This window comes from Mastomys coucha, unplaced genomic scaffold (genome assembly GCF_008632895.1).
Source record: "Mastomys coucha isolate ucsf_1 unplaced genomic scaffold, UCSF_Mcou_1 pScaffold9, whole genome shotgun sequence".
NCBI lineage: Eukaryota > Metazoa > Chordata > Mammalia > Rodentia > Muridae > Mastomys > Mastomys coucha.
The window spans coordinates 8,656,432-8,680,243 of NW_022196915.1; the positions used below are offsets into that span (position 1 = coordinate 8,656,432).

The following is a 23,812-nucleotide window of genomic DNA, read 5'->3' on the forward strand; positions in this document are numbered from 1 at the left end:
ATCAAAGGCACTTCTCAAAATGGATTGGACCAGGTCCCCTGTGCACCTCCGTGTACACTTGTGACTTGTGAAGAAGGGATAGGGCACAGCTAGTTAGTTCCCAGAGGCTGGTGGTGTGTGGCAGGAACCAGGGGGCTTGGACAGACTCAGTTGTGGGCTCATGCAGCTGTGCTTGGAGCAGCAGCTGGGTGTGCTTCACTTGGGTCTTACCCCAGAGGTGGCACACCTGTGGTGTCACAGAAACTCTGCTTTCTGCCTCAGTACGAAGAACTGTGCCTTCTTCCAGAGCACCAGGCCCCAGGTCAGTAAAGGCTGGCTCCTTAGAGTGTCGCCCAAGGACAATGCTGCAAGAGCTTCAAGTTCTTGAGGTTTCTCCAGTGACGTTGGCTATCCATCTGCTTCACACCTTGGACATCAGGTTCCTCCCTTAGGACTTAAGGGGGTGAGGGAGCAGATAGAAATACCAGCCGACCTTAGGTCTTCTGGTCTGGGCCAAGAGGGTTGTTTCTTGGGTAATGGCTACTGTTGGGGCTCAGGGATTCCACTGCACACAGGGGGAGGCGATAGCCCTGTGAGAACGTGAGTAGACTGCCAGCAGACCTGACTTAGCTGTAAAAATACCCATGACTAGGTTGGTCTTTTACCAAGCCCCTATCTCGACAAGGTTGGTCTCAGTGGCATGTGGCTGGGAGGCAAGAGACAGAGTCCCTCCCTTATATCCAAGCCCCTGGAGCCTGTTGGAACTCTACTCAATGTGGGACAATTTATTAAAACTATCCGGCCAGATAGGGCCACAAGCCTTGGTGCCAGGGAGATCACTTTACTGGAAAGGCTGCCTGTGTTCCTGCAGGGAGGGAACTCTTCACCAAATGAATTTTGGAAGTGGATGCTCAGAAGGCCACGTGTTCCAGTACCTTTATTGTCAGGTTTAAAAGTCGGGTCACTGGCTGGGGTTCTTAGGTTCTCACACCGAAGCCCTAAGCTTCGTGTTAACCCTAGATCTTAAAGGCCAAGGAGAGCCCGTCATCCAGGGGCAGGAGGCTGATGTAGACCCTCGCGTCCCTCAGGATGCGCTCATTTAGGTTCCGCACACATTCAACAGTCTTGTTCCTGGGCTGACGCTGCAGCACCTCTCCGCGCCACAAGACCTACAGATGGAGGGGCGGGGCCATCGGAAATGGGGGGGGCGTAGCCGACCCAGGGCTTTAGCCGGGAGGGGCGGGGTTTGGGGCGGGGCTGGGGTGGGGAAGCTGAGACCGACTCAGCCACCAGAAGGAGTAGTTTTGCCTTAGCTAGTCCTTACTCTGAGCACGGCGAGCACGCCTCCGGGGCGTAGGAGCTGCAGACAACGCTCGTAGTAGGCGGCACAGTTCTCCTTGTCCGCGTCCACCACCGCTATGTCGAAGGTTCCGGCCTCGCCCGCCGCTAGGAGCTCATCTTACAGGAACAGAGGGCAGGTGCGGCTGAGCTACGGTCTCAGCGGGCCAGAAGCCCCTGCCCAGGGCGGGCCGCTCAAGGTGGCCAGTTTTGTTCCCCAGTGCTGCCTGGGGCCCCGTGCCGGTGCTCACCCAATGTCTGCAGGGCGGGCTGCAGCCGAAGGTCGATCTTCTGCTCCACTTCTGCCTGCGGAAGGAGGCCGGTCAGGCCGGCACGCCCCCGAGCCGGAGCCGGAGCCCGAACGGCCGCAGGTGTGGGGCTCTCACCTGCTTCCACAGGGGCCGTCCCAGCTTCGGGGGCTCAGCGTCAACCTCGCAGGTCACCACGCGGCCAGCCTCGGGAAGCGCCAAGGCTAGGGCTAGGGCCGAGTAGCCCGTGAAAGTACCTGTGGACCGGGACACCCGCAAGTTCAGTTCAGGGTGCAGGACCGCCCCGTGACCCAGGTTTCCAGAGACCAGGGCTGCGCGTTCCTACCCAGATCCAGAGCTTTCTTGGCCTTGATGAGCCGCGCCAGGTTGGCCAGAAGCTGGGCCTGTTCGCAGGTCATCATGGAATCCCCCTGCGGCTGCTCCAGGGTCAGCTGTGTGTGGGGAGAGGGTGGTACCATTCAAGCCAGCCAACCCCCTCCCCACCTCTCCCCCACCCTTGCATAGGTTTTGAATCATTCAGGGGCTCGGTGGCGGGTGTGGCATAGAAGGGGACAGGCTTCAGGGAACCCGGAAGCCCAGAGAGGGTTTCTGCCTAGCTCAAGGTCACACAGCCACGTGAGATCCACCACGCTGGAAGTGGGGAGCCGGTTCTCGGCCCTAGTCCTACTGACCAGTCGCAGGCTCCGCAGCGCCGGGTGCTCCCTCATGGAGCGGCTCAGTAGATACTGCCACAGGGGATTGTCCTCAGGTGGCAGCAGGCGCTGTGGCCGCCTGGACCCCCACGGAGGCCACCGTTTCCCTGTCGGGGAGAGGGTGCCGGGTCAGGGCCTGCAGATCTGACCGGGTTCTCGGGCTCTGCTCCGCGCCCTCCCGTTCCCGGGATTGCTGTAGACCAGCTCAGCTCACCCAGCAAGAGACCAGTAGCGAAGGCGGCGCCCAGCGCGGCGGAGCCCAGGGCCAGCGCGGCGGGGATAGACAGCCGAGGCACTGGCTGGGCCATGGTGCTGGTTAGCGGCGGCGGAGGTCACGTGTGCTGGAGTAGAGAGGATGGGACTGGGACCAGTAAGCCGACAGGGCTCCACCTTGTCCGGGCCCTGCCCACAGAGCCGCGGCCTCGGGCACCATCTGGTGACACATGGCCGTATTGCAAGGTCAGACTGAGAACAGCTCGCCACCCGGTGGCTGCATGCGGAACTGTGTCGGGCCGTGGCGTCATACCCCGCACCAGGGCTCTTGCGAGCATGGGGAGAGGCGGTAAAGTGAGTGTGGTTAATGGAGGAATCCAAAGAGACTCGGGGATGCTTGCTGGAGAGGTGCCCAAGGTTAAAAGAACCAAGAACCTGGTTTGGAGTCACCTGGGTTCCAAGACTGTTTCCTTAGTGGCTGGGATGCTGTAGCTTTTTTATGCGCCAGTCTTTCTTTCCGGGTCTGTTTCTTTTCTGTAAAGCAGGAATTACAATCTTATCATGATAGGCACAGGATTCCTCGCACATAGTAGGTGCTCAATAGTGGTACTTGATGTTATGGTCATTGGCTAGAATTACCTTGGGAAGCGGTGACATCTTGGCAGCAGCAGCTGAGTTCCCCTTGCAGGGCTAACTGCTAGACTGGTGCTCCCTAGATATTTATTGAATACCTACTATGTACTGAACTCTGGTGGAAGCAAAAGACGGTGGTAGTTTATGACTTGGAAACAACTGGACAGGTCCACCTGGAATGCAGCTCAAGTGTCGCTATCCCTTTTTTTTTGTACAGTGAAATCCTTACTAGACCTCGCTAACAGGTGACTCCGCTGACCTGCCCCCAGGGACCCAGCAATTACTTAAGGCATCACCTGCCCCACCCCCCAGGTATGACTGGTGTGTGCTATTGATAACGAGGACCCCACCCCAATCCAGTGAGCTCTCTCTCTCTCTCTCTCTCTCTCTCTCCCTCTCCCTCTCCCTCTCCCTCTCCCTCTCCCTCTCCCACACACACACACACTTTGCTCCCACTTTGCTCCCATCTGTCTGTTTACATGTCTACTTGTCCTGCCTCTATTCCTTCCCCAGGTCCTTCCTCTACTCCCAATATATCCCTTTTATACCAGATCTGTTGCATTGTGTAATTTCTCAGGGGTGCACCTTGTCTCAGGCCACCAAGAATACCATCTCACAGAGTTGTGTTTCACAACACTCACTCCTCACAGCACCTGATGGAGTTCCGGTTGAGCAACCCCGCCCCTTCTCCCCCTTCCTCCCCCACCCCCAGTATGCCTTACACACAGGCCTAGTAGGCTATTGGCGCTGTCTTTCAGAGCTGGAATCCACAGAGCCCCAGAGGTGGTTGCCCTGGAAGTCTGTTTCTTCATAGTATTGGCCAGGCTGGGAGACCCTCCGGAGGCAGGCAGACAGGTGCAGGATCAGTGAGAGACCCTAGACCTGGCCAACTGGAGCCAATGCTGCTAGAATCCTGGGCCTCAGAGGTAAGGGCAGGTATCTATCCACAATCAGGGTAGATTGGCTTCTTGACCTATCAGCATCTGTCTCTGGCGCAGCCAAACAGGAGGAGAACCTACTTTCTCTGGGAAAGCTGCTTCTCCTAACTGCTCCTGGAACAGGTCCCTTAGGCAAGCTCTTTCTTCTCGTTGACTCTCAATAATAACCCTCAGTCCTGAAAATGTCTCTGAGTTTGAGTTATGTTCTCCAGGTAAGGCCCAAAGAAAAGTAGGGCTTTAGGGCTGAGCACACAACAGGCATTAAAGGTGTGCTGGCGGGGCCAACAACAGCCAGTGGTAAAAACATGACAGCTGAAAGCCTTTACTTAGCACCTACTGGATACCAGGTGCTGCACACCCAGCGTCCCTTGAAACAGCAGTGTTGTTCCCAGTTTTCAATAGAAGGAGAGTCCTGAACTGATCATCTCTCCAAGCTCTCTGTCTAGCGGTCTTGCCCTCCTAAATTTCCACCGTCTTTATCAGTACCTCCCTGGGACACACACAGTGGGAACAGGCAGCCTTGTCCCCTCTAGGCCTCTCCAGCAGGCCTGTGGTACCGAGTCCTTGTTCTTAGCTGGAGCCCCCACCCCATATTTGGGCATCGGAGTGGTCTGCACATTTTCAGTGCATACGTCAGCCTTCCTCCCCCAACCTGGCTCCAGGCAGGAGCGGTGGAGGTGGGGGAAGCGGGCGAGAAGGGAGCCATGTCACCATATATCCCAGTCAGATTAAAAAACTAATTTGAAAAGATTAATGCCTTCCATTCCTGTTACGCTGGCTCTGATACCTCTGGGCCTGCGGCCGCTCTGCCTCCTGATTATTGAATTTTTATGGCCTGGTAATTAATTGCAGATTCCCTGTTTTGTTCTATTTCTTTTTCTCTGACATTTTAATTTCAACAGAAAGCACTGGTCTCTATGCAGATTCTCTCTGGAGACCCTAATGGTCTATAAAACAGAATGACTTATACACGTGGCACCCACTTCAGCTGGCGAGCGATTGAAACCTTGCTGATCATGCAAAATTTAAATTTCCCACCTCCCTCTCCTTTTGGTCCTCATCTCTTGTCTCTGCCGATGCAGGGCCAGTGCCTCTCGATCTGTTGCAGGGCCTTGTTGTAGTAGGCTGGGCCTGAAGTCAAGGCAGGGTTTGATCTCCTTTGGCAGTGGGTTCGGAACTGGGTGCATGTAGATAAATGGACATTCTTGGCCAAACTGGGTCACATCTGTTCACAGACACACGGCTGGGACAGACCCTTGTGTTTCTGACTGACGCCTTCCAAATTCTAATTCTTCCAGCCCTGCTAACATCACATGGGCTTGTCCTCTCCTTTAGAGCCAGCGCCCTCCCCTTGCTCCGACTCGATCCCTCCCCCCCCCCTCCCCAGCCTGGCTAGGACAGGGCACCAAGTGAAGGCAGAAGATTCTATTGAACCAGAGGACTGGGAACTTGTGTCTCCAGGAGCCAGGCGGGTGAGGCAAGTCAGGGGGAAGGTGATAGGGCTCTATGGGGGTCTATGTCGCTACAGTGCACATGTTCCACCAGAGGACACTGTAGCCACTCAGTACTCACTGTGAGATAGAAAGATGGCTCAGGGCAGCCAGGGCTTTCTGGGTCTTGGTTTGAATTCTTACAAACATCTGGGTCTTGGTGTTTTAAACATTGTCAGCTTTGAACTGTGACTGATCCAGCTCACAGGGGCTCCTACTCAGTCTTGGTGCAAAGAGAAGTCAGGACATGAAGTAGAATCCTTCAGGGCTGCCAGCTTCCCGGTCCTGTGCGGCCCTCAGAAACCTTCTTCCTTTCCGAATTTGCTTAGCTTCTTCCCTTTGTCCTGTGCTGTGAAGATGTTTTTGGTTGGATTCCTGGGGCGTTCCTGCCCCTGTTTCTCAGTGAAACTTGCAGCTTGGCTTCACCGTGTGTGAGCCTGGACTGCCAGATTCTGAAGGGAAGGTAACATCTCTTTACTTGAGGCTTTGGGAGGTCAGGCTGAGACTCTGGGGAACCCTAAGAGCAATGTAAAATAGTGGACTGAGGAGGTAGACCATAAAACGGGTTCCCGGGGTTCCTCAAATTGACCCGGAAGGAACCCAGAGACTGGGGCACCTTCTGTGCTTGGATACTGGGCAGCTGGCACAGGCAAGGCCCAAAGTGCTTCAGTTTCCTCCTCATTTGAGAGGCCAAATAGAGAAGCAGTATTGTGGGCTCCAGAGTCAGATAGACCTGGGTTCAAATGTGGGACCCATCAGTGATCCCAGCCTGCCTGAACTCAGAACCTCTCACTTGGATAAAATGGGATCGTTATGGTTCGGCTCTTAGAGGAGCCAGTGTGTGGGTGTATTTGGAAGTGGAGCCTAGTAATGGAAAGCTGGGTCATTTTGGGTGTGACCACGAAGTGAATATTGGGACCCACCTTTTCCTCTGTTTCTGGTTCCCATTCTTCATGAAATAAACAGCCGGTGACAACTCCCCCCGCCATCATGAGGTACTGAGCCAGCATGTCCACACACAGCAACTTGCTGAATGACTATGAACCCCAAACTCTGAAATCATGAGCCAAATAAACCATCTTTTTGACCCCCTTTCAAGATGGCCTCTCCCTGTATAGCCCGGGTTAGCCTTGATCTTCTGTTCTTCTCACCTTAGACTCTCAAGTGTCAAAACTACAGGGGTCACCACCACGCTGCTTTCACTAAGTTGGTGGTCTTTTACTTGTATTGTCACTGACTGTCATGGGGATGGTGCTTCTTAGTTGTCTATCGCTGTGTCATGTATATCCACAAATCCAGTAGCTTAAAAATACCAGTACACGGACCTGAGTCTGTGAGAGAAGGAAGCCTTGTGAGTGGAGTCTTTATTATCTCCCCGTTTTCAGGCGAGCTGGCTAGGAACTTTAGCATCTTTTGCCGATTAAGATAATGATCTAAAGAGTAACACCGATGGTAGAAGCCTCGGGGCCAAAATTTTGTCTGGCACAGACCCCACGCTTCTCCGATTATAAGGAGGCTGACCTCCCCTTGCCTCTTTCCTCAAAGCCGATTCAGAATGGACAGTGCCAGGCAGGGTCTTCTGATAACAAGCCTCATCGCCACCTAGTGGCAAACATCAGGTTCGACTTTACTACAAACAACAAAAGTCTCTCCAAACAGCACGCGGAAGAGGCCCAGAGGCTCAAGCTGGGATGTCGGAAACACAACCGGTCCCACCGTAAGACTGCGCGAACTAAACCCCAGCGCCTACCACAGCCCTCATGGCTCGGTGAGATTCCACTACAACCACCGCCGAACAGTCACATTGCCCTTCTCCTGGATCAACACTTGACAAGGTCTTCCACGATTGCTGGTACAGTGCATCTGATTGGCTGAAGCCAGCTCCTGTGCTTGTACGAGTTTCTGAGAAAAGTGTCTGTCCTCTGATAGGGAGGAAGACGCAGAGGCCAACATCATCTCAACGTGGAGAGGAGGAGCTGCGGGGAGGCTTCAATGCTACTGCTCTAAGCATTCCAGGTAGTCTTGCCCATACAAACACAGTGGAGGCGGCAACATAGCTCCGGAATGAGCAAGACTAGAGAGAGGAGCATGCACGCCCCCTGCTGGCAACTGCTCCAACTACATCGACAGTTACGTGTTCTTTTTCCTTTTTCCTCTCTGGTCCTGATCGTCCACCCTCCACCCTCTCTCCGCTTCTCATCGGAGACAGGGTCTTACTGTGTAATCCGGGATAGCCTCGAATTCACAAAGATCCACCTGCTTCTGCTTCCTGAATATTAGGCTTAAAGTGTGTGCCACCACGCCCGGCAAGGGCCCTTGATTCTTCTTTTTCCCTTGCAGAGAAAGCTGCTTCTGCCCTAGCTGGACCTCACAATATCCCTGGCAAGGCTTCCAAGAGCACGGACTTCTGAAGTGGAACTTCACAGCCGTTCAGGGCATGCTGCCAGGTGTGTAAACAGGATAAAGCAGCTAATAGTCTTACCGTGTCCCACCACTCCTATTGGCCCTTTTAATCCCCACACCGCTAGTCTACAGTGACGGGTACCATTGTAGCCCCATCTCATAGATGTGAAAGCTAAAGTACAGAGGGGTAAAGCAACTTGCCCCCACATTGCACAGCTTATAAGTGGTAGAGTAAGGATTTGAACCCAGATCTTCTGGTTTCAGAACTTAACAGTTTTTTTAAGGACTACCCTATCCTGCAGGAAATGCCTTCCTCATCACCTGGCTTCTCTTTGGGGCAAGATAGCTGCTTGAGCTCCAGCCATTACACATTATCTTCCTCAGATAATCAGGAAATAGGAAGGGACAACATGGGACTCACTTCCTTCTTTTCATGAAACAGAACAACATCCTGAGGGGTCCCTATAGACATCTGCTTTTCCTCTTTGACCACAGCCACTTGGTCATACTCGTGCCAACAAATTATTTTTATGTTTGTAATTATGACATAAATCAATTGCAAAGTTAAAGGAAAGAATGGTTACTGGGAACATCTAGCACATATATTTTTCTATACAAAGATACTGAAGACTCAGAGAGGCCAATAATTATCTGGAGGTCACACAGCTGGGAAAGGGTGGAGCTTAGATGTGCTATTCCTGAGTGAAGCAAGTATTGCCCCAGGGACATGCTCAGTGGAGTGCTCAGAGGGAAGGACCTCTCATTAGACTTCCTGACCTCTAGGACCACCCAGGGCTACTGCTCAGATCTCTGGTGTCTTCCAGGGCCAGCCACCTCTCTGGCCCAGAACCAACATCATGGTACCAGCCGTGGCCGGCACTGACTCCATCCATCCCACTAATGTTCACATCAGCTGTGCTCCCTGCATTTCTGAGGCTGACTCCTGAGCACTGAATAATTCAAGCCGGTGTAATGGGATAATGAATTTATTGACAAGCCAGCGTGGTCGCAGTTCTTGCAGTCTAGAAATACTGAGTCCCCAGGCAGGCAGGCAGGCAGTCCTGTCCTAACCTGAAGCTGTTAGGTTCAGCTCCAGCCCTCCCTAGGGAACTTGGCCTGATGGAGTAGAAAGCCCTCTTGGGTCTCACTGGTTCTTCTACCTGCTGAGGGGCCTGGTCAGGGGAAGAGGGACTTCAAATGGGGAGTAGAACCCGATGGAACAGCAGACAACCCTTCCACCAAGTGCCATGGTTCTTCATGAGGTAAACTAGGTTGAGGCACTGTAGTCCTGTTGCTGTTCTGTGCTGGGAATTTTGGGGTAGCTGTGAGCCCCTGGGGAGGAGACCAGCTTCCTTCCTTCTAACTTTTTGTTCACCTGTTTCCAGTTGTGGAAGGTTCTTGCTGATGGCTTGCACATGTCCCTCCCTAGAAAGAACCACCTGTGCCTACTTGGCAGGCAGGCAGGCAGGCAGGCAGGAAGGAAGGAGTCCCCCCGCTCAGCCCTGGCAGAACGTGCTGAGGGGAGAGGTCTCTAGCCTGGAAGAACAATGAGTTCTGTGAGGCTCTTCAGCTGTGAGACAGTGTTCAGGCTCAGCCTTTCCTCTCTGCCTCCTGCCTGGGGCTCTCTTTGTGGGGGAGCTGTGTTGCACAAAGACACTTACTTTCCCTGGCCTGAGCTCAGAGCCCATGATCCTTGGCTCTGGCTCTGCTGTGTGTCAGGAAGTCTTGTCAGCAATGGGCCTCAGTTTCCCATCTGTGTGGTGGTTAGAGGAGGCTCTCAGGGTTTCACCTGGCTCAAAAGATATGACCCAAGGAGCAGGAAGCTCTCTTTGATCCTGCCTAGCCCTGCCGCATGCGCTCACAGGCCTTTTCTTAGGTGTTTCTCTGGTCTTCTGGAAACCCCAGAGATGTTTCACTGTTCCCTGCCTGTCAGCAGTGTGAAGATTCCACAAGGCACAGATCTGGGGAGCCACAGCTGAGCTTTGAAGGGGACAGTAGCCTTGTTACATACTCTAGCCCCAAGCTCCTGGAGATTACTGCTATACTTGTGTGGGGACCCTTCTCTGAGAGACTAGGTACTCTGGATAAGGCAAGAGCATGTGGGTCTTTGACTCAGGATAGAAGGAATGGCTTTGTCAAGCATAGAAGAAGCCTAGCATTGCCTCTCTGTCAACTTTGAGAAGGGGCAGAGGTAGGCCAGGGCTGACTAACTTAGGCATTATCTGTGCCCAGGTCCAGGGCAATACCTCATGATTGCAGGACTGTGAAAGGCAGCCTGTTTTCTGGTCGAGCTAGGTTTAAACTCAGAAGGTATTCCTGCAAGGGACGGAAGGTGTTTTCCACGCTCCCAGATACCCAGTTCCTGACATGAGGCCTCAGCTCTCTATAATTCTGTGGTCATCATTCACGTAGGGCAATGCCCCAAGCCCCTCCACACGTAGAGGATATGACTACACTCTACAGGACTACAGATCACATAGCCTCAAGACAGATCTCCATTTTAATGAGGTACCTAAAGTCTGAAGGACTTAGCCAATGAGCTCTCCTTCCTAGTCACTCCTCCCTGCAAAAGGTATTTAACCTCAGGCCCGCCCTGAGAAAGTGGGGTGCTGCAGCATTTTCTCTGTCCAATCACATTAGGGCAGGGACAGGCCTGTGATTGGACAGGAATAGAGAGGTGGAGCTAGAGTTGGAGGAGGAGAAAGGTCAGGAGGAGAAGGAGAGTCATCTTGGAATTAGAGGACCCTGCGTATTTATACAACCAAGCAAAGGTTTTTACAAAATAGATTAATTGGGTTAGATTATTGTCCTTATTATTTGGTTCTGAAATTGTTGTACTGGCATCTTGTAAATTGTGATCTTATTATTATATAAACCTGATTGGATATTAAGGCCTTAAGAGTCATGCATTACCTACCCGGTCCTAGGCGCTAGTTTGATGAATGATTGTGGAGGTGTGTAAGGCGTTGCATGTGAACGAGATGTTGCTGCTAGCTGGGAGAAAATAACCAGAACCCCCTGGAACTTAGTATTGAGGCCGGATGGTACCGGCACAAGAACGTGGACCGGCAGGGAAGAGAGTTTGCGGGGTGGATTCATTTTTAAAAATATTCCTGCAACAGTGGGGTATGGTTTCACTCATCACAACTCTCCGCCATGAAAATAAACACCGTAAAACCATGGACTGTCTCTTCTCATCGGGATCCGCAGTGCTGGAGCAATGAAGTAGGGCTTCTTCTAAAGAGCCATGTCTAATCTCATGCAGGAGGCTTTCTGTGTCCTCAGCCTCTGTCTCCACCAAGCCAAACTGCTCGAGCAAGCTAAGGACTCGCGTCTCCAACCAGCCAGAGCTCTCTTCCCATCCTTTGCCCTTTGGGCTTGTGCCAGAGCCAGCCTCACGGGCCCTCACTCCGTTCTTAGCTCTTCCGCAGCATCCAGGGCGTCTGTGGTACCCAAGACCCTGAGACCCCATCGTCCTTGGCCTCTGGGTGGCCCAGCGGCCCAGGAGCCGGACTCTGGCAGTCCGCGGGAATCCCAGTCTGTGCTTTTCCACCCCCAGAGCGGGGTCCTGCGGTTTCTCACAGCCCAGCACCTGCCTGGCAGCAGCGTAGGGTGCATGCAGTCAAACTTTCAGCATCCCACCTCCACTAGCAGCCCTAGCCCTGTGGCGGACAGGATATGGGACTGCATTTTAACCCACACATGATGGTGTTGGACCTCATCAGGATGAGGTGCTGGTGACTGAAGGACAGAGCTGGTGGTTCCCCCGTGGTAGCCAGGAAGCTCAAGCTGGGCCAGGGGAGCTACGTTAGTCCCTGGAGCCTGCTTGCCCTGCTCACTTGCCCACCCCTCTGTGTCTCTGGTTCCAGGCATGGAGGCTTTACTGTCTTAGAATGCTCCATGTTTCAAGCCCACCACAATAGCTGGAATGGGACCTCTGGCTTAGGAGCTAGGTGATCTAAGATAGCCTTGCTTAATTATGGTCAGCTATCTAGGACAGTGGTTGTGAATAGAACACGGGGTAGCGATGCTGAGAGGCCCCAGGGTGTGTTAGAAAAGGCCTCCACGGGCACAGGTACATGGGCTAAGAGATGCTTGGACAGCCCTCTTATGCTTATGTTAGACACGTACATGGGGAGCCTCTGCCGTGCCTCCTCTCTCCATCAAATGCCTGCAGTGCATGGTGGAGCCAGAGGGGGAGGTACCTATGAGTCCAGTAGCCTCCAGATTGAACAAAACATGGTGTATCTGGGTCCATGGGTTTCCTAGATAACTCATGATGGGGGAGACAGAAACTTAGTGGCTCAAAGTCGCTGGGACTTTGAATCGTAGTCTTGGAAAGGAGTCTGCTAATGGCCTCTCCCTCAGCCTGGATATTTTGGGCAATGCTTGGCACCTCTCTGGTTTGCAGAGTTCTTCCAAAGTGATGCTCTTTATACTGGGCTCTCTTGGGTCTAGATTTCCCTTCCCTCACCCAGTCATCTAACTTGGATTTTGGGGATAAAGGGGTATCCTCTTCCAGCCTGCCTCCTTTTAACTAGTGACATTTACAACGACATTATTTCGACATACGATCATATTTTGAAGTACTGTGTAGGACTTCAAACTATCTCATTGTGGGACACAGTTCAACCTGAGACAGCCCAACATTTGGAGCCACTTGCTATGTAGCGATGGTTGTTTAGAGCACTAGAATTATGGGATGGCTGGAGATGCAACTAAAACACCATTGAAAATGTAATGAGATGGAAAGTATTTTCCAGAGCGTCCCTCCAGGAGACTACTGCATGTGGTTGGAATTACTGATTTATTAGGAAGCTTGGGGCTGCGATGGGGTCTAGACCTTCTCCTAGAGTATGAATGTTCCAGTAACAAAATGAATGAATAAAAACAGGCTGCCTCCATAATGCCTCCTGAGGTAGGAAATTAACTTGGGTTATCCTTTGTAGGGACATTCCTTCCCTTCAAATAAAATTTGGCAACTTAAAGACAATCCAAGCTTTAGATTGTTCGGGCTTCGTGAGCTTGTGCATGCCATTGTTTACCCCATTGGACGGAACAAGACTGACTTTGAGGTGCTGTGTCCTGGTTGAGTGTCTGGCTTCCTTGGAAACTTTATACAACTTTGAGGGCAGAAACAGACTCTTATCTTATTTTCTGTCAAATCCTCAGCACCATTCTTGGCACACCGTAGGTGTCTCATAGCTATCGTCTCAAAGAATGAACACTGGAAAAAGAACAAAGGGATTTTAAACATCTATATAATGACTAAGGATTTAAAGCTCTATTAGCTTCAGAGCATGAAACAGTGTTAGGGAAAATGTTGAAATCCCCTTTTGTTGATGGAAAGAGTCTGTAAAAGACAGAATTACTAGAGGCCAGGAACAGATTAAAATTATTGTTACCAGGAAATCAGTAATTCTCCAGGCAGCCTAGAACTTCTACAGCTTGAATTTCTGTGCATAAGAAAGAGGCAAAGATTACAAAAATCACCAGGAAGATCTGGCAAACAGCTTCATATGAAAAACTCAAACAGTAAACAGAATAGACATAGCTGGAGATGGAATTTAAAAAGTGAAAGGTTTGGAAAATTATAGCAAACACAGGTGAAAATCTACAAGAGTTGAGAGATAATATGCCAGGCGGTGGTGGCGCATGCCTTTAATCCCAGCACTTGGGAGGCAGAGGCAGGTGGATTTCTGAGTTCAAGGCCAGCCTGGTCTACAGAGTGAGTTCCAGGACAGCCAGAGCTATACAGAGAGACCCTGCCTCGAAAAACCAAGAAAAAAAAAAAGAGATATTAAAGTTGGAATTCAAACCTTAAAGATGTATCTAATCAAATTATTTGAAAGGGATTATAGAAATAATGGGAAAGAGGCAATATTTAAAATGACAGTAGCTCACCATTTTCCAGATGATTTAAAAAATATAAAAGTCTGGGAAGATGCCTCATTGGATACGGTGTCTGCCACACTAGGCTAATCCCAAATTTGGGCCCCTAGAAGCTATGTAAAAGCCAGATGTTGTAGCTTACATCTGTATAATTCCAGGGCCCCTGTGGGAAAATGGGAGCTGCAGATGGGAGAATTCACGATAGCTTGACAGATCATGTGCAGAGCTCAATGAGGAAACACCCAGTTTCAAACAAGGTAAAAAGTGAAGGTTAACACCTGAGTTTGTCCTCTGACCTCTACACATACACCATGGCATGTGTATTCCTGCACTAACATATATGAACATACATGTACATACACATCATAGACATACACAACAAAACACAAAACAAACACCATGAAAACCCCCATAAGTCTTAGCTTTGTGTGATGGTACATGCTTGTAATCCCAATACTTGGGAGGTAGAAGCAGAAGGATTGGGAGTTCAAGCCAGTTTCAGTGATATATTTTGCCCAAGGCCACTCTAAATTACATGAGATTGACTCAAGAAAGGTCCTCGAGCTGGAGAGATGGCTCAGCAGTTAAGAGCACTGATTGCTTTTCCAGAGGTCCTGAGTTCAATTCCCAGCAACCGCAAGGTGGCTCACAAACATCTTGTAATGGGGATCAGATGCCCTCTCCTGGTATATCTGAAGATAGCGATAATGTACTCACATACATGAAATAAATAAATCTTAAAAAAAAAAAAGGTCTTTATCCACAGGCATTCCAGTGATTTCAAGTAAGCCGAATGAAAATAAATTCATATATAGACATATCATAGTTACATAGAAGAATACCAGAAGATAGAAGATCTTTAAAGAATGAGAAAAAATGTTTACAACTTTTATGCTTAGAAGAGATTAGACTAATGGCTGACCAATAATAATATCTATTGTAACAATGAAAGAAAAATGTTAACTTTGAAACAAACAAATTTATATCTATTCTATATGCATGAATATTTGTCTGTGTGGATATGCACCATATGTGTGCAGTGTCTGCAAAGCCCAGAAGAGGGTGTGGGCTCTCTGTTACTGGAGTTACAGAGTCGTGAACTGCCATGTGGGCTCCGGGAAGTGAACCCAGGTCCTCGGCAAGAACAGCAAGTGCTCTCAACCATTGAGCCATCTCTCCAACCTCAGAGTATTTACTTTGAAACAAGTTGTTGCTGTTTTTTTCTAAGGCGATGTTAAGCCAGGCATAGTGGTACAGGTCTTTCATCCTTGGGAGGCAGAGGCAAGAGGATCTCTGTGAGTTTGAGACCAGCCTAGTCTACACATTGAGTTCTAGGCTAGCCAGGAGTAAACAGTGAGACATCGTATCAACAAAACAAAACAAAACAACAAAAACAAAACTACAAAAAAAGAGTGAAGTTAATTCAACAGATAAATGCATTGAAAATATGTTATCCATGCACAGTGAAATATTACTCATTTGTAAAAGTGTGAAATTCTGTCATCTGTGGTACTATGAATAGAACAAGACACTGTGTTAAATGAAATAAGCCAGCAACAGAAAGATAAACATTACTACTCATTTATGGGAACTAAAAATGTTGATTAAGGCATATCAACAAACATATGTCAAATGATCTTATTTCTTTTTTTCTTTTTTTAAAATAAGATTTATTTATCATTATATGTAAGTACCCTATAGTTGTCTTCAGACACACCAGAAGAGGGTATCAAATTTCATTATGGGTGGTTGTGAGGCACCATGTGGTTGCTGGGCTTTGAACTCAGGACCTTTGGAAGAACAGTGAGTGCTCTTACCCGCTGAGCTATCTCTCCAGCCCGAATGGCCTTATTTCAAAACTGGGTTGATGAGGGCTGGGAATACAGTGCTTGCTTAGCATACAAGAGGCCATCAGTTTAACCCCTAGTACCACTAAACAAATAAATAAATTGAAAAGAAATAAAGGAGGGGGGCAAATGATCTGAATAGACATATCCCAGAAGACACACAAATCATGAGCAAATGCAGGAAATGCTCCCCATCACTAATCACAGAGTGAATGAGAAGAAAGCCCATGAGTGATCATCTCACTCCATCTCATCGACTCTTATCAAAAAGATGAGAAGTAAGGGAGGCTGGCGGGATGTTGAGGAGGGGACACGCTTGCTTTCGCACTGTTGGCGAGAATGAGCATTATGCCATCCTGGGAACACTAAGGAGTTTCTTCACAAATAAAACTAGCTGGGTGTGGTGGGACAGGTTTGTAATCCCAGTAGTCAAGAGGATGAGGCCGGAGGATTGGGCATGTGAGGCTAGCTTGGGTTAAATAACAAGATGGTCTCAAACAAACAAAAATTCAAAATAGAATTCCCATTTGATCTACCAACTGCACGTCTGGGCATATATACAAAGAAAATTAATTATTCATTATAAAATTAATTATCTCATATTAATGAGATACCCACATGCATGTGGTTTTCATTTTTGTGCTTTTGTTTTTGCAGTAGTATTTACAATAGTCAAGACACAGAGTCAACCAGGACGCCAGTGGACAAATGGGTTAGATATGAGGTATGTATGTACAATGGGAATTTTATTTCTCTATAAAAAGCTAGTGAAAATTTATCATTTGTGTAAAATAAATAGAACAAGACACTATGTTAAATGAAATTAGTCAGACATAGAGATTTAAATAGTATATGTCTGTCCTAATTTATGGAGCAAAACCATTGATCCAACAGAGGCCAGAGATAGGTACCAAACACACAGAGAGAAGAGTTTCCAATGCTACCATAGCACAATGGGTCAGTTACAGTTTATAATAGTTACATACTTTAAAGCTACCAAAGACCTAGGACATTCTCAGCACACAGAAATAATGACAATTAAATCTGGAAGAGTTATTACCCAGAATTGATTAATAAATAATGATGTCAATTTTTTGAAAAATTATGCAATTCAGGGTTTTAACCACAATAAAACTATCTTTAAAGAATAAATAGAGTTCAAGAGAATTGAAAACATTTCTCCACTTGAAGACATACTTGAATGTTAACATTATTTACAATGGCCGAAATGACTCAAATGGCCTTTAGTTGTATGAGACCTGGGTTTGAACATCGGCAATGACAACAAAAGCCCATCTTCCAAGCTAGGGAGTTGGGGAAGCAGAGTTATGGGGAAACCAACCAACTAACCAACCAAGGAACCAAAGAACCCACCCCAACTCCAATCAGTTGAAAAGAATGCAAGAAGAAAAGAAATCCTCAGAAAATAGGGGCTAGGCAGTGGTGGCGCGAGCCTTTAATCCCAGCACTTGGGAGGCAGAGGCAGGCTGATTTCTGAGTTCGAGGCCAGCCTGATCTACAGAGTGAGTACCAGGACAGCAGAGCCAGGGCTACACAGAAAAATCCTGTCTCGAAAAACCAAAAAAAAAAAAAAAAAAAAAAAAAACCCCAACAAAAAAAAAAAAAAAAAAAAAAAAAAAAAAAAAAGACACCCTCATCAAATCATGGAAATAAAGCCAAACAGACTTGTGACCTCTAGAAATAAAAACAAACTGGCTCCTCTAGATAAAAGTGCTGGCTACCTAGATTTAAATATATATGAAAGCAGAATGGGGTTGTTTGTGAGGAGGAAGAGGGACCAGCAAGGGGAAAGGGTCAGGGCTTGTGAGTACAGGCTAAGGACAATAATAATGTGAGTTTGCAAATGCCACAAAGAAACCCATCAGTGTGTTCACTGAAAAACTAATGGAAGGGGGCAGGGAGGAGCTGGAGAGATGGCTCAGCAGTTAAGAGCACTGACTGCTCTTCTAGAGGTCCTGAGTTCAATTCCCAGCAACCACATGGTGGCTCACAACCATCTGCAATGGGATCTAATGCCCTCTTCTGGCATGTCTGAAGACAGCAACAGTGTACTTACATAAAACAAATAAGTAAATCTTAAAAAAATTAATAAATATAAAAAGCTGTAACCACAAGACTGCATTTAGAAAGAATCTGTGGTTCATCAGTTGAGTACTGATCTCACAGAAGACCCAAGCTCAGTTCCCAGCACCCACATTAGGTAGCTCACTACCATCTGTACCTCTAGCTCCAGGGTATCTGTTTTCCTCTTCTGGCCTCTGAATGTACCTGCATTCATGTGTACTTATACATACAGATGAGCCTTCTGCTCAGGAGAGTCAAGTGGAAGACTGATGTAAGTAAGTAAAATAGTGAGAAAAAAATCAAGGAATTGCTAACTGAAAGAAAACCAACCTTGTGTTAATGTTGGGCAAAATAGATGCTAAAGAAAAATGCATTATTAGAGACTGTGAATATAATGAAATTAAAATTTAAAAAGGGAAAATTACAGTTGTAAGGGTGTGGTCTTTTGAAACCTGAAAGCCCACTTCCAATGTTATGCTTTTTCTAATAAAGCCACACCTCCTAATCCTTCCCAAATAGTGTCATTTCCTGATGACTAGACATTCAAATATATATGGGTCTGTGGAGGCCATTCTCATTCAAACTACCACATTGTGGCAAAGTACCTGAGAGAAACAATTTGAATTATAAAAATATCTCCATTCTGACTTTTTCATTATAAACCTGGTTAAAAGCAGTCCGAATTAACAATGGAACAGCTTGGACGTTGGGCTGGGTTGAAATTTCCTCTGCCACATTAATTAGGCCATTGTACAGTGGGGTAGGCAGGATGAATGCCTATCTTCATGGCTTTCTCCTTTCCCCTGTTTATTCTCCCTGAGACTCCAATCTTTGAGATGTACCAGGGGCATTCGGAGAGGGCCTCCTCCACTACAGGCTTTAGTCCTGTCTGGAAACCTTCACAGCCAGACCCAGAGGTTTGCCATACTAAGTTCCTAGTTACTTCCCAAGCTGATAAAGTTAATAGATCAAGGTTAACTACCTCTTCGGATGTGGGTCGCAAATGTTCTCTCCTATTCTGCAGGTTGTATTTTATCATATTCATTTATCCTTTTTTATGTTGATTACTCATTACTTATTATGTGTCTGTGTGGGTCTATACATGTGAATGCAGGCGCTTGGGCAGGTCAGTGGCATCGGATTCCCCAGAGCTGGGGTCACAGGCAGTTGTGAATCACCTGGCATGGATTCTGGAATCAATCTCTGGTCCTCTACAAGAGCAGTATTTGCTCTTAATTGCTGAGCCATCTCTCCAGCCCCTGTATTTTCACTTTATTGATACTGTCCTTAAAACCAAAAATTCAATTAAATTTTTTTTGTTGCTCATTCTTTTGGAGCCATATCTTAGAACCTCTACTAAACTCCAAGATTATAAAAATTAACCTTCCTTTTTTCTTCCTTCCTGCCTGCTGCCTGTCTTCCTTTCCTTTCCTTTTCTTTTTTCTCTGTCCTGTCCTGTCTGTCTGCCTGTCTGTCTGTCTGTCTGTCTGTCTCTCCTTCCCTCCATTCCTCCCCCTCCCTCCCTTCTTTTCTCTCTCCCCCTCCCTCACCCCCCCTTCTCTGGGTCTCAGGTAACATGGGTTGGGCTCAAACTCACTATGCAATGGAGGATGACCTTGAACTTGTGTCTGCCTCCTGAAAGATGAGATTACAGGTGTGCATCACCCAGCTTATGTTGTGCTGGGGCCTGAACCCAGGGCCTCATGCATGCTAGAGAAGTATTCTACTGAGCTCAGTACTCAGTCCCTTCTTGTTATTTCTCCCATTTGGAACAAAGTCTTGCTATCTAGCCTAGGCCAGTTTCTAATTTGAAATCTTTCCTGCAAGTGCTAGCATTACAGGCATGGCCCAGCCATGTTTTCCTCTAAGAGTTTTGTGCTGAGGTCTTTGATCCATCTCAAGCTAACCTTTACCCATCCATTGCTTTCTGTCAAGGATCAGCTCTGCTTTCTAGATTACTGTTGTTTCAGAGCAAGTTGGGGAGTCCCTGTCAGCCCTCACCTTTGGCCTCTTTTAAGGACCGTTTCTGCTGAACCAGACTCTCAGCACACACATCTGAATTTTACAGCCAGCCTGCCAACTGGCAAAGAATCCATGTTCTGATGGCACCATACTGGATCTGCACTCCAGTCTTTGAGAAGTGAGTAAACCTTCAGCTAGCTGATCACCGTGGTTGCTCATAATGGTTTGGTGTGGCTGTCACTGGGACTGAATGTATGGTAAGAGTCTAGATGGCTGAAATGGAAGCCCAGGGATGCCAGGCATGCTCAGTGGGTCTCCCATGGGCTTCACAAGAATGCAGAATGCCCGGGACAGCTACATATGTGATTCAATACAAAGTGGTAAGCTTAGATAAAACATAGGGGTGAATTTTTAATTTTTATTTTATATCTCAATTGCATGATTCTCAAACATGAACTCTGTAGAGGACATCGCGTTGCCACCTCGAAAGGGTGGATAGGCTTATAAGACCCTTCTAAGGCTCTTGTGTGACCCTAGTAAGGGTGATCTTAGGTTGGGTAGCCCATGGAGCAGATGTGAGACCAGGATTGTGTGAAAACAGTTATGTGGTGGCAACGCAGAGTGATGTTCGCAGGGGCACTGAGTCTTGAGCCAGGGAGGGCAGAGCAGTGGGAAGGGTGTGATGAGCAGAGTGGTTAAATGCTCTACGGTGCTACCCCTTGGGGAAAGGATGTGATACGACTTCTCCCCATTCCCACTACTGACAACTCATCTCTTGGTTGTCAGTGAGGCTGTCCTGGGCACTGCAGGGTATTAGCACCATCCTAGCCTCCTCCTCAGGTGCCACTCATAACTTTCCAACAAAAAGGTCCCTACCGTGCTCAGTCCTATGGTAGGAGTATCTGCATCTGTATTGGTCAGGCTCTGGCAAAGCTTCTCAGGGGATAGCTATTCCAGGCTCCTGCCAAGAAGCACTTCTTGGCATCAGCAATAGTGTCTGGATTTGGTGTCTGCAGATGGGATGGATCCCTGGGTGGGGCAGTCTCTGAATGGTCTCTGCTCTACTCTTTGTCCCTAAATTTCCTTTAGACAGGAGCAATCCTGGGTTAATATTTTTGAGATAGGTGGCTGACCAATACAGATGTGGATGCTTGGAGCCAATCATTGGACTGAGCATGGGGACCCCAATGTAAGAGTTAGGGGAGTTAGGGGAAGGACTGAAGAAGCTGAAGGGGTTTGCAACCCATAGGAAGAACAACAGTATCAACCAACCAGACTCCCCCAGAGCTCCCAGGGACTAAACCAAAGAGTACATATGAGGGGATCCATAGCTCCAGCTGCATATGTAGCCGAGGATGGCCTTGTCAGGGATCAATGGGAGGGGAGGCCCTTGGTCCTGTGGAGGCTTGATACCCCAGCATAGGTGAATGCTAAGGTGGTGAGGTAGGAGTGGGTGGGTGGGGGAGCACCCTCATAGAAGCAGGGGGGGGGAATGGGATAGGAGAGGGGAAACCAGAAAGGAGGACAACATTTGAAATGTAAATAAATAAAATAGCCCCCCCCAAAGTCTCTACCAAATGTTTCCCACGGGAGCAGAACCATCCCTGGCCAAGGCATGGTAGGATATGTCTTAGAATCATCCCACCCAAGGGGCAAGGTGCTCTTCATCATTTCTTGTTTGTTTGTTAATAGAGATAGGTTTCTCTGTGTAGCCCTGGCTATTATAGAGTTCACTCTGTAGACCAGGCTGAACTGAAGAGATCTGCCTGCCTCTGCCTTCCAAGTGATGGGATTAAGGGCGTGTGCCACCCCTGCCTGGCTCTTTATCATTGTTTTAGGGTTGCTCTTGAGACACTATGCTTCTGGGCTGTCTTCGTCAGAGTTTATATTTCTGCACAAACATCATAACCAAGAAGCAAGTTGGGGAGGAAAGGGTTTATTCAGCTTACTTCCACATGGCTGTCGATCACCAGAGGAAGTCAGGACTGGAACTCAAGCAGGTCAGGAAGCAGGAGCTGATGCAGAGGCCATGGAGGGATGCTCCTTACTGGCTTGCTTCCCCTGGCTTGCTCAGTCTGCTCTCTTATAGAACCCAAGACTTCCAGCCCAGGGATGGCACCACCCACAGGGGGCCCTACCCCCTTGATCACTAATTGAGAAAATGCTCCATAGCTGGATCTCATGGAGGCACTTCCCCAACTGAAGCTCCCTTCTCTGTGATAACTCCAGCCTGTGTCAAGTTGGCACACAAACCCGGCCAGTACATGGGCTATCCTGAGAGTCAATTAAACATTGTTTTCATCAGGAGAAAGTGTCTGAACAGTACCACAGGTACACAGGGAGAGAAGATTGCAGCTCAGTAGCAGTTGGATATATTGAGGGGAAGGGGCCATCTACCCTGAGGGTGAACGGACCCTACCACTCTGAAAGCCCATGTTCCTGGGACATTGTAAAAAAAGTACTTTCAAAGGCCAGGGAAGCTACACAGAGAGCAGGCCACCCAGAGCCAGGCTGTGGCCCTCAGTTCTGTTCTGAGTTCCTTACTGTGTCACAGTCCTGGCCCAACACCCACAGGAGAAGGAAAAATGGCCGGAGATTGAAAATACAGTGGAAGACATGTTTTCCCTGATAGCTGCGGAGCAGAAGGCTGTGTCCACAGGTCAGCTCTGCTTCCTGCATCCACCTGCAGCCTTTTGGGATGCTCCTCTTTTCCAGGGTACTGTGTGACTTTGACCAAGACACACGTCCTCTCTGATCCTCAGTTTGTTTTCTGTGAATCCAAAGTGACTTTGAAAAGTCCTTACAACCCCAGTGGCTGCTGGGAGCCCAGGGAGGCAGTGAGAGCCTCCAGGTATTGAGAAGGAGAAGAACAGCCAGGAAGCACCGTTTCTGACAGCCTGGCCCCTCATGGTGCTGCTGGCCTCTGATCTCTGAGCGTTTCCACTGCACGTCTGACACTGGGCCTGGTCACAGGCCTTCTCGGCCCCTTTGCTCACTCACGAACATCTGTTACAGCATTTTTTACCATGTTAATAGATTCTCTCTGAGAACCAGGCAGGTGTTCACCACCCAAGCCAGAAAACATCAAAATCACATGCTCTCCAAGTCTGTCTGTAGCGGGCAATCGAGTTTAGAATGACTCATACAGTCTAGCAGATAATAAAACACACATAACATTTGCTTTAGGGGACAGGTGAGGGCATTTTGTCCCGTGCATAGGAGAAACAAAAACTCGGTCTATTTGGGAGTCAGGTAATTGAATACAGATGGGAGGAGGTAAATGAAAGAATTTAGCAAATATCTCTGTGGAATAGCTAATGGGAATGAGACAGAATAGGAAATTAAAAATTATTCGAAGCAGATGGACCATTCTTTTGAGTTTTTAAAAATTTATTAGGGCCGAGGAAAAAATGTGTCTGTTTATTTTCTACGGCCATGAAATTAATGGCTTGGTGAGTTTTGCTTAGGCAACTTTATGACTGCCGTGTCATCTGTCATAATTTGGGGGCTGTTTGATATGGATTTATGAATGTCTCCACCCCCCCCCTCCCTGATTTATAGGCGTGACTCACATGTGAGTGAGGGCTGTCTTGTTTGGAGAGTTCCATGCCAGTGGTAGCTTAGCCAGGCAGACCCTGGGTGGGCAGGGCCTTCAGGGGTCTCTCTAGCCCAAGGTGAGTGGAGAGGTGACAGGGGATCCTGCTAGGGCTATGGGAAGTGGACCCGGCCTGGCCGAAGAACTTCTGCTATGGGGTGACCCCACTCTGCTGGGGCTGGAGAGGAGGTATAGGGCCAGAAAGGCTAGCCCACACTCCTGGTGTGCTTGGCTGGGAGCTTGAGGGTTCCTTGCTGCAGTCCCTGTCTAGAGCCTTGGGCTCTTCCACCAACTATAGTCATCATAGGCCTTAGGATCTGAAGTTTAGGGGAGGAGGAAAAAATTTCTCATTACTTAGGGATCTTTGTGTGTCTGGCCTGGAGTTGGGGTGCCAATGTAGGGGAGTAAAAACTGGGTTTTACAACTGGTCCATTTTTATCCCAGTCCTCCTTAGCTGTTTGTCTTTGGAATGGCGA

At 48.5% G+C, this 23,812-nt stretch overlaps 2 protein-coding genes across 5 annotated transcripts in view; one reads left to right on the forward strand and one right to left on the reverse strand.

Moving 5' to 3' along the window:
* Positions 1 to 903: 903 nt before the first annotated feature.
* Positions 904 to 23,812, reverse strand: part of Comtd1 (catechol-O-methyltransferase domain containing 1) — a 39,729-nt gene continuing 16,820 nt past the window's right edge. Inside the window, exons 3-11 of one of the 3 annotated variants that reach the window (XM_031361349.1) lie at positions 5,635 to 6,883; positions 5,101 to 5,239; positions 2,493 to 3,025; positions 2,258 to 2,385; positions 1,912 to 2,017; positions 1,704 to 1,822; positions 1,569 to 1,623; positions 1,304 to 1,437; positions 904 to 1,148 (exon numbers count right to left, since the gene is read on the reverse strand). In XM_031361349.1, the coding sequence (XP_031217209.1) occupies positions 996 to 1,148; positions 1,304 to 1,437; positions 1,569 to 1,623; positions 1,704 to 1,822; positions 1,912 to 2,017; positions 2,258 to 2,385; positions 2,493 to 2,586 (789 nt within the window). In that variant the 5' untranslated portion in view covers positions 2,587 to 3,025; positions 5,101 to 5,239; positions 5,635 to 6,883 and the 3' untranslated portion in view covers positions 904 to 995. The remainder of the gene's footprint in view (positions 1,149 to 1,303; positions 1,438 to 1,568; positions 1,624 to 1,703; positions 1,823 to 1,911; positions 2,018 to 2,257; positions 2,386 to 2,492; positions 3,026 to 5,100; positions 5,240 to 5,634; positions 6,884 to 23,812) is intronic. The other 2 variants (XM_031361352.1, XM_031361353.1) reach the window with 2 other exon arrangements.
* LOC116084382 overlaps positions 6,746 to 23,812 on the forward strand; it is a 48,049-nt gene continuing 30,982 nt past the window's right edge. The window contains exons 1-5 of one of the 2 annotated variants that reach the window (XR_004116086.1): positions 6,746 to 7,387; positions 7,482 to 7,568; positions 7,893 to 7,999; positions 14,006 to 14,104; positions 16,352 to 16,418. Coding sequence is in view for 1 of the 2 variants with exons in the window: in XM_031361354.1 (XP_031217214.1) it covers positions 7,002 to 7,387; positions 7,482 to 7,568; positions 7,893 to 7,999; positions 16,352 to 16,418 (647 nt within the window). In the remaining variant the exon portion in view is untranslated. Of the gene's footprint in view, positions 7,388 to 7,481; positions 7,569 to 7,892; positions 8,000 to 14,005; positions 14,105 to 16,351; positions 16,419 to 23,812 lie in introns of those variants that run through there. The other variant, XM_031361354.1, reaches the window with a different exon arrangement.